Source organism: Sceloporus occidentalis, unplaced genomic scaffold (assembly GCF_023333645.1).
Source record: "Sceloporus occidentalis isolate IW3139 unplaced genomic scaffold, rSceOcc1.0.p SCAF_3, whole genome shotgun sequence".
Classification (NCBI taxonomy): Eukaryota; Metazoa; Chordata; class Lepidosauria; order Squamata; family Phrynosomatidae; genus Sceloporus; species Sceloporus occidentalis.
Genome location: NW_028316983.1, coordinates 12,336,736 through 12,347,187, shown reverse-complemented (window position 1 = coordinate 12,347,187; position 10,452 = coordinate 12,336,736). Strand labels below are relative to the sequence as shown.

The 10,452-nt window shown below is 41.6% G+C and overlaps 1 protein-coding gene across 1 annotated transcript in view; it reads right to left on the bottom strand.

Annotated features, from left to right (window-relative positions):
* Positions 1 to 8,251: 8,251 nt before the first annotated feature.
* Positions 8,252 to 10,452, bottom strand: part of RBBP8NL (RBBP8 N-terminal like) — a 37,002-nt gene continuing 34,801 nt past the window's right edge. Inside the window, exon 13 of the mRNA XM_089518473.1 lies at positions 8,252 to 8,445. Within this exon, the coding sequence (XP_089374599.1) occupies positions 8,315 to 8,445 (131 nt within the window). The 3' untranslated portion in view covers positions 8,252 to 8,314. The remainder of the gene's footprint in view (positions 8,446 to 10,452) is intronic.

The window sequence follows — 10,452 nt, the reverse complement described above, 5'->3', positions numbered from 1 at the left end:
CATGATGATCAGTTATTTCATCTTGTTTGGCTTGTGCTTCATTTTGTTTGCCCACATTTAGGCCTTCTTTGATCTTAGGTCTGCACCAAAGCTATAATGAGACAGAAAATATCTTGGGTTTTTGAAGTAGATAACTGAAAATGCATGGGAAGGTGGAGAGGTCACACCCATCGCTCTCTCTTTGTCTTCTACACAAGGAGAGTCACTTTCTGAAGTAGAGATCCTCCTTTATCTGTGGATTGTTTGGGTCTTTGCTATGTGTCAAATGGCCATGATGGTTGGAAGATCTGAGGAGTTGCAGTTTTACAAAAATAACTTTTTAAAACTTTGGGTGCAGAACATGTACCCTGAGCATGGGGGCAGGAGGAGTTGAAGCCCACCCATGACTAGGCTGGGGCGAGGGGGAGGGCTCAGCTCCCTCCACATATAACCAGGTAAAATTGGACCATCAAGACTCTTAAATATTCCTTTCAGGAATTATCAATGGGAAATGCATTAAATCAGTGCTACTCAGATTGGTGATTCATGAACCGGTGCTGGTTCCTGAGACATCTCCTGCCAGTCTTTGCTGAGCTTCTAGGAGTAAAGAAACAGTCAATGCGCATAAAAATGGTACCAGTCTCTGGCATCTTGTGGGGAAGAACTGCCAGTCTCCTGCATAAAATGGTTTAAGAAGCACTGCCCTGACACTCTATCTGGCAGAAAAATAGACAGATCCCATCATGTTTCCAAGAGGGACCCACAAAGAAACAGGAAGAAAACGTAATGCATTCTACTTTGAATGCTAGCCAGTTCTGATGTTTTTGATCTGATTAATAATAATAATAATAATAATAATAATAATAATAATTTTTATTTATACCCCACCTTTCCATAAATATGATCAAGGCGGCTTACAAAAGATTAAAAACATCACAGTACAGAGTTAAAAACATCCCTACAAAGGAACAGGAATCAATACAATTACATATATCAGGGGCAGGAGATGGGAAGGTCGAATTACAATAGTCCAAGGTCATAAACAAAGGGGCAGAGAAAAAGAATAATTATCTAAGGTGGGAAAGCTAGCCGAAATAAATACGTTTTAAAATTATTTTTAAAAGAAACTAATGACGCGGAAGAGCGGAGCTCTACAGAGAGCCTGTTCCAAAGGGAGGGTGCGACGATGGCAAAAGCCCTCTTTGAGGTCTTCACAAAATGTGACTTAGGGACCTCTAACAGTTTCGTTCCAGATGTTCTGAGTGTGCGGGGCGGATTGTATGGGGAGAGGCGGTCCTCCAAGTACCCTGGGCCCAAGCCATTTAGGGCTTTATAGGTCAATACCAACACCTTGTATTGAGCTCGGAAGCGAATAGGCAGCCAGTGGAGGTCTTTCAAGATAGGTGTTATATGGTCCGACCTGGAGCTACCAGCAACCAATCTTGCTGCCATGTTCTGCACCAATTGCAGCTTCCGGGTTTGGTACAAGGGTTGCCCCATGTAGAGCACGTTGCAGAAATCCAATCGAGAGGTTTTCAAAGCATGTACAACAGTTTCAAGGTCCCTACGGTCCAGGTAGGGACGCAGCTGGCGTATCAGCCGGAGCTGATGACAAGCACTCCTGACCGTCGCATCCACCTGAGATGTCAGCTGGAGCGACGAGTCAAGGAGTACTCCCAAGCTACACACCGAGTCCTTCAAGGGGAGCGTGACCCCGTCCAGGACCGGGTGACAGATCTCACCACCTGGAACCGGGGAACCCATCACCAGTACTTCCATTTTCCCTGGATTCACACTGAGTTTGTTCTCCCTCATCCAGATTGATGCTGCAGGACCTCTTTTCCAGAACTACACTGTACAAACCCACTTAGAAACCCATTCACCCCCCCTTTTCCCCCTAAAAGTATGAATTTAAAGAAAATCGGAGAAGGCAAATTATAGTCAAGGCAAGCATCCATCCATCCACAGTCTCTGTGCACCACCTTATTTTGACCATCATTGCAGGGTAGTAGGAATGTGAAGGAACCAGGCCACTTAATTACTGAGTTTAGCAATCTGATACGGTAAGTGTGGATTTTGGATCTCTTTCATGTGGTGATCAAAAGCCTTGCTCTCCAGACCTCCCTGTCTGTATAATACAAAATGTTCAGAGAATGCTTAGAAGTTTTGTGCTGTGTCCAGTAGGTGGCAGCTACAGACCAGAAGAAGGGAAAGTTTTCTACCAAGATTTTTTTTTTTTTTTTTTTGCTAATAGCAGGTTTTGTAATGCTGTTATTAGACTAATACTTAATGTGGAATAGATGAGTATGGTTTGTACTTATTAAAAGAAAGTATGAATAAGATAGTATGTAGAGAGATTTTGTAGCCCTCTTGAAACTAACTGAAAGAAAGAAGTTGGCAGCATGAGCTTTTTGGCCAAAAGCATCTGTGGAAGTAGACTGAAGTCTATGAAAGTTCATGTCTCAAAGGGGCTACAAAATCTCTCTGGTTCTACAGACTAACATGGCTATATCTATGAATCAAATATTTAGAAATGGGGCAGGAGGAATCACCAGTTACAATCTGAGCCTCTCTTATTCAAAATGTTTGGGACCAGAAATGTTTTGGACTTTGGATTTTTTAAATTTTTAATTTTTTTTTTGGATTTTTGAATATTTTCATATACATAATGAGATATCTTGAAGATGAGACCCAAGTCTGAACACAAAATTCATTTATGCTTTGTATACACCTTATAAACATAGCCTGAAATTAATGTCATGCATGATATCTTAAAAAATTTTATGCATGAAACAAAGTCTGTGTACACTGAACAATCAGAAAGCAAATGTGTCACTATCTCAGCTACCTAAGTGCATACTCTTGGATTCTGGAGTATTTGGAATTTCGGACAAGGGAGACTCAACTTATACTGAGTGGACATAAGTACAGTGTGTTGGTTATTATCTTTAAAGCCCTATATGGCTTGGGCCTGAGTTACTTGCGGGAATGCCTCTCCCTGTATAATCTGCCCCGCACACTCAGAACATCCGGGAAGTATTTATTAGAACCTCAAACAACTAGATTAGTAACAACTTCCCAAAAAACTTTTACAGCTGCTGCTACAAAATTGTGGAATAGCCTCCTGGAGGAGATCTGTCTTATGACCTTGTTGGATGCTTTCAAGAGGGCAATTAAGACAGATCTCTTCCGGCAGTCATACTCACCTGGCCTTATATAAGAGATACTGCTCCACTCCTCTGACGATGATTGTTTTGTAATCTTATTACTGTTGCTATTAATGATAGAGTTGGTTTTCCAGCTAAATTTTTTTATTGTTGTTATGTTTTATTAATTGTTTTGGATGTATTTTAGGCTGTGATCCCACTTCGATCCAACTGGTAGAGGCGGGAAACATAAATAAACTATTTATTATTATTATTATTATTATTATTATTATTATTATTATTATTAAAAGCTTTAGGTTCAGCGCTTCCATTAGGAAAAAGAGAGGCAGGCAGTTGCTTCAGGTGGCCAATGTTGGGGCAGGAGATGCAGTGGCAGCCCCCAACCATTCCTCCTGACTGCTCCTCAGCCTCTCCTGAGCCCCTAAACCAACTCTGCTCAGAGCTAGTCTTAGACACTTTTTTGCCCAAGGCAGAAGAAACAAAATACATCCAAGCTAAGTTGCAAAGTCCTCAAAAGAGACCCAGTTATTTAGCAGCAGGAGGTTGAAAACCTTTTGGCTATATATGGCAGTAAAATATAGTAATAATAACTTCAAAGTAAATAAGAGAATTTGCTGCTCTTTTATAATATTCAGAGTTTGCTGCTTGAGATGCCCATCTCACTTTGCCTTATGGTAAGGCTGGCCCCGCTATACTGGTGGTTTCCATGTCAATGGGGAAGTGAATCCATACCAGGTTTTCATCTGGGCTTTAAAGGAGTTCAGCAACCCTATTCCTAAATAAGATCTGCATCTCAGATAGCTCACTTAAAGGCTTCATTTAAAATCAGGAATGGTTTCACAACGCCACTGATAGCAGAGCCACGGCCAACCACTCATCTTTGGTGGAAGACTGTATCTTGTTATCAGGGTTCAACTGACATTGCAGACAGCTTCTGTATGAGCAGCTGAGGGGAGGAGACATTTTGGACTTTGTTTCAAGCAGCAAAAAATGAGACACTAGAAAAATCTGTGGCACAGATATTTCTGTCCTTTTATGCTGAAAGGAGGAAGGGCTCAAGAGAGGGGAACTTTCTTCCTTGTGATGGTTGACCAAAAAAGCGAATTCAACCCACTCCATCTTGAAAGACAGATAAGATGTAGGCATTGATCGCACTGGGACCTGGTTGAAGGACGGGACATAAACCGCCCTCTTATGGCTGCCAAGAATAATTGTTAATAGTTTGGCAACTTCTTCATTGGTGTTTTCCAGAGAACATCTGCTTCCTTGTCTATCATCTCATTTGCCTCTGTCCTCTCTCCTTACCAATTAAGTAATGTGTCATACGTTACCAGACATACATAAGAAATGGTGCTCAGATCATAGAATCTTTGAATTATCTAGTTGAGATTTCCAGGATTATGTGGTCCTGTGTATATGTGGAGGTGTTGGGGGTTGCAAAGGAAGCTTTCATAGGCCCCATCCCTGATCTAACCAAGCCCCTTGCCAGTGCAGAAAATCCACAGCCAAAGCATCCCACATAGATGACCATCCAGGCTTTGCATAGAAGTCTCCAACCAAGTACACTCCATCTTCTTAGAAAGTAAAACAGGTCTTTATTTCTGGAAGCTCTTCCTAATGTTTAGTCCAACCTCCTTTCTTATCAATTGAATCTGTTGGTTCAAGTCCTACCCTCTGAAGCAGCAGAAACCAAGTTGTTCCATCATCTACATCAGGAATGGATAACTGTCAGAGGTCAGAGGGCAAGCTGCCCCAACAAGAGACGATGGAAGGCTGCATCTCCTGGAAATTTCCCTCTTAAATACCCCCACAACATTTCCATAGGGAATGGGGAGCAATTCTGCCATGCTTTTCACCATCTCTGGATCATTGTAGGCCTAAGAGAGGCCATTGCAAGAGGAACATACCCTGCAACTGTTCTGATTTGTCAGGACAGTCCCAATTAACCATGTGTTGTCCCACTTATCAACTGCATCTAAAATGTCACCATCTCTCTCTCATTCCACTTTTCCCTTTCTTCTGCAGCTGACTTCATTTAGTACAAACTGAGTTCAAAGTGCAAAAATAGTTTGCACTCCACTTAGCAATGGGGGAATAGGAGAAGCAGCAGTGGAATATTGCCATTCCCAATAGGCTCATGCAAAAGCAAACTATTGCAGTCTCTCTTAGCTTGTATGTTCTTCCTAATTAATGATGTTTACCATCTCTACCATGCTCTGGTGTTGTTTGGTGACATGTATCCCAGCTTTTATTTGTGAAGTGTTGCAGGGTATGCTTGCCAAGAAAACCCTGTGATAGGTTTTCCAAAAGTTGGAAATGATTTGAAGGCACACAACAACAACAATAAGCAGAAAGTGACTTGTTGGCTGTAGTTTCCTCAGCCTTGTTCTAAATCATAACCATAAATACTTGATTGATACTCACAGTTTTGAGAATTGCACATGTAAGTGTTGTGCTGTGGATGTTCAAATGTATGGTTGGCTATGGTTCCCCAGTCCAGGGCTATAGATTGACAATCCTGAGTATACTATTAGGAAAGATCAGAATTTAGATACAGGCTTTGAACTAATTTCTGTACGAAAGGTATAGTTAGAGCACTCCTATTTTTCTTTCCAAAGCACCACTTTTTAAAGAGACAGATTTAAAACTATTTGGGAGATTCAATCAATGTAACATTTATATACAATTAGTGAAAGTACCCTGCACAACACAGGTTGAAATAACATTCAGTTTGAAACACCAAAGAATTCAAGCAAAATTACACAGCTGTCAGAGCTGAAAACATCATGCCTACCCTGTCTAAGTAAATGAGTAAAATCATGCATGATAACACCTCTAGTTACACTTCTGATCATGATATGTCCCTATAGTTGTGTGTGGGAGGGGGTTGGCCACCCTTAAACTGAGGGGAGGATTAGGCTCACAGCAACAGAGGGAACAGCTCTATAACACTGTCTGTTGGAGTGCTCTCAACAGCTTCCAGTTATGGTCTCTTTCACACTACACAATAGCATTTTGATACCAACATTTACTTGCAAAGATTGCATCCCTGGAAATCCTGGGATTTGTAGTTTGATGAAGCATGAGAGCATCCTAACAGAGAATTTTAATTCATGAAACCATAAATCTCAGTATCAAAGTGTATTGTGAAAGAGATTATATCAAATGTAAACCTATCAGTTGATTAGAGAAGTTTGCCACCTAGTGACTTAATGTGGTACATCAGGCTTGAAACATACAGACAATTAAAGTTCATGGTCATGTTTAAGAAACCACATAGCCTCCTGGTGCCCACCCCTAGGATCCCCTTACAACGTATGTCAAACTTCAGAGCTCTGGTTTTGATGCTTCTGGAGCTATGGCTCTGACAGACACACAGACGTCAACTAGGTACTTGGCAGTATTACACATTCTTTACATCATAGCTTATCAAATCCCAGAGTATTATTTTAGCCCACAATGCATTTTTATTTATTGACCTCAAGGTGAGTGGACATGGGTGAGTTAGTTCAGGTGTTCTTGGGTAGTACTGATTTCTACCCCTTTAGTAGGTTTCACCAATTATATAATGTTCAAACAACTTTCCCATAATTATTTAAGAAGGCACTAAAGACAGATCTCTTCCGGTGGGCTTACCCACCCGATCTTCTATGAAGAAACTAAAGAAAATCCTACTTTTGGCTGTAATACTGCATGTTAGATGATGTTTTTATTGTCTTGAATTGTACTTTTAAATGATGCTATTTTATTGTAATTTAGATGTTATTGTGGTTTTATGCTTAATATTTGCACACAGAGGGGTAACCGTATTAGATCACAATCCTAAATGACAAAAGGGCTAAGGGGATAGCTAAACTATCCTTAGTCCAGATGATGTTGCACTGAATCTAAACCTTTTCCAGCCTGGAGAAGTTAGAAATTATGTAGGACCACTCTTTTCCTGGTCTATTTATGCTGCTCTTGTGGCTGTGATTCTACGCTGGAGGAAGTTTGAAATCTAGTGTAACAGCAACTTCCTTGCCCCATCCCTTCTTCTGTTGCTTTTTTATTTTATTTAACTCTTCTGCATGCAGAGCTAAGCCAGCAGAGCAGTTATGCCTGCAAATTGCTCTGTTTTCAGGTCACTGAGATTTGTGCATAACCCCAGACACATATTTGATTCAGGACTGCACTGTTAATCTCTAGTCCGCTTCATCAGATGTATGAAGTTATGTCAGATAATTATTATACAGTAACTGGCAGTATTTTCTGCATGCATTTCATTTTCCTCTTGCCTCACTATATGGAATTACCCCCCTCTCTCAGCCACCATATGCCCTGTATATATAAATTTAGAATTCTGGATAACACTTTAGACTTCTGAAGTTCAGGTCTCTTTATCCACCTAGTCTAGTATTATTTACTTTGATTAGCTGCAGTTTCCCAGGTCCTCAGGCAGAAAAGAATCTTTGCCATGATCACCTGCAACATGGTACTTTTTGGATAGACAGATGACAGGGATTGAACCTGGGGCTTTCTGCATTCAGTAGGTGTGCTTGGTCATTTAATGCAACAATTAAAAGAACATACAAAGCACCAGGCTGGGCCCTAGCTAGCTAGCATTCTGTTGGCTCAGTGGTCAACCAGACACCTTTGGGAAGACCATAGGGAAAATATGAACACAAAAGAACACTCCAACTCATGTTTCCCAGTAACTGGTTCTCAGTACTCTAAAGCCTCCATCATCAGTAATAACCCTAATGACTGGAAGCCATTGAGAGCATTATCTTCCACTTAGATCATGATGAGGTTCTGTGCCCCTAGCTCTTTGTATCAATTTGTATGTTCACAATAAATTGTTCTGCCAAAATTGCTATTAAAATGCCAGTGAACTGGCAGGACCTGTAACTGAGCAAGAAGAATGAGAATGGTAAAGTGGAGGAAGCCACTGAACTATTCAAGTCTCATTGCCCATATTTTGAGAGAACTTGAGAATTTCTTAAAGCTCTTCAGAGCACCAGTGAGTTACTAGTCCACATAAATTCATTCATGAGCCAGGGTTTAAAACAATGCTGCTGGGCAATTCTGTGAGACAGAGAAGGTTGTTTATCTGTGTTACTTCTGGAGTCATTTTGTCACGAAGCCAGAAATATCTGACAACAGCTTCAGGTGTAGAGGTCAGATACAAGCTATGTTTCTTCATTATCATTGTGTTGGAAAACAGGGCTGTGGTTTGGCATTTCCTTTGTGGCTTTGTGTACACCAGCTGGGACCTCAGTTGCTTTGCCATTTCGTCTCCTTCCCACTGACTTCTTGTGAGCTGTGAAGGGAAAAATAAACACAGGCATTAGCATTCTGGGATAATAGTGCCATGGCACTCCATTCTTGGAACCTCAGATACTTACTGGCATACAGTTGGGCAGCTATGAATATGTAAACTAGACTTATGCCTTTGCAACTCTTTGGTATATGTGTTTATGATCATAGCACTATTGCCATGATCACTAATGGCCCCGCAAAACTATTAACTATAGAGTGTTCCATCCAGTAAGGTAGAATTGGTCCTCAGCTTGCTTCACTTGCTGCAAGGTGAATGCAAGAGTAGTTTGCACTAAGTAAACTTAACAAGGAGTAGAGGAGCAGAGTCTTGCCCTTCCTGTAGGCTCAGGCAAAACCAAGCTGCTGCAGCCTTTCCTACCTTGTGTGTTCTTCTTCATTAATAACTTTAGCCATCTTGACCACACTCTGATGTTGCTATTTGTTAATGTTAGACAAAAGTTGGGTATGGGAAGATACAACAGAAACATCTAAAGTTATACACAAGAAAGTAGGTAGGAAGAAACTTTTCACACGTGTAATACTAAAACCTGAGGTCATCCACAGAAGCAGTAGGATGGGAGATTGAAGACAGATAAAAAGAACTGCCTCACACATTGCATCATTAAATTGTGGAACTCACAGCCACAATATATTTGTATGGCTCCAGGGTAACCAGATCCTAATTGCAAAGGAGGACAAGGCACAGCAAAATGTTATGACATTCAGGAAAAATGTAGGATATTACCAAATAATAGCTAAAAACATTAATATAAATGTAAAGTCATGCTTCTTAGTCATGCCCAAAATGGAGAACATTTTGAAATTCCTCCGGAACAAAAGGTTGAAATATAGGGCATGTTCTGGAAAAGGTGGACTCTGGTCTCCCTGGATGGCTCTCAATCAAGTTGGATGGCTTTAAAGGGGGATTGTGTCCTGTGATGAAGTCATTGGGCAGACTTGGGTTCCTGACAGTCAATCCTGGTTCTGGATGACTGTGAAGGCAGAATGAGAGACTGGGAAGTCAGTTGAGTTGAGTTAAGTCCAGTGGAGGTCTGTTCAGGGGAGTTCAGTGCAGTTAAGCTGAGTGCAGTGGAGAGTGTCAGTTGAGGGGGAAGGTTAAGAGAGTTTAAAAGAGTTGAAAGGAGGTGAAGGGAACTGAGTTGAGAGAAGGATACTGATGAGCTTATCGCTCGTACATTTAACCCACCTGTATCCTAATGGGGTGCAGCCAGGATGTGGGATGAAGGCGGGAATTATTGCCACCAATTCCGCTGGGCGAGTACAGCCCGGTTGCACCCTGGCTCCCAGGCGCACTTTGGAAGCCGCTTTTCAAAGCCAGGAGCTTTCTGACATTGAACAGCAGCTTCTGAGGTGCGCCTGGGAACTGGGGTGCACTCGGCTGGCAGAACTGGCAGTGAATTGTGTGCAATAATTCCCTCCTACATCCTGTGTTCTGGCTGCATCCCATTAAAAACAAGCTTCATTTATATACTGCTTCTTACTGCCTAAGCAGGGTCTAAGCAGTTTACAACTGTAAGCTAAAAGCACCTCAGAAAGATGCAAGCCTGAGTCAAGCTTGAGTCCTTTTGCTGGTCTTGAACTAGCAACCTTGTGAGTTTGAGTGAGTGGCTGCAGTACAGGCATTTAACCACTGCACCACTAGGGCAGGGTACAGTTGGGTTAAATTATAGAATCCTAGAGTTGGAAGAGACCACAAGGACCATCCAGTCCAACCCCCTTCTGACATGCAGGAACTTACAATCAAAGCTTCCCCAACAGATGTCCATCTAGCCTTTGTTTAAAGACTTCCAAAGAAGGAGATTCCACTACTATCTGAGGGTGTGTTCTACTGCTCTTACTGTCAGGGAGTTCCTCCTAATGTTGAGCTGGAATCTCTTTTCCTAGAGTTTGCACCCATTGTTCTGTGTTCTAGTCTCTGGGGTAGCAGAAAACAAGCTTGTTCCATCTTGAATGTGGTACCCCTTCAAATACTTAAACAGCGCTATTG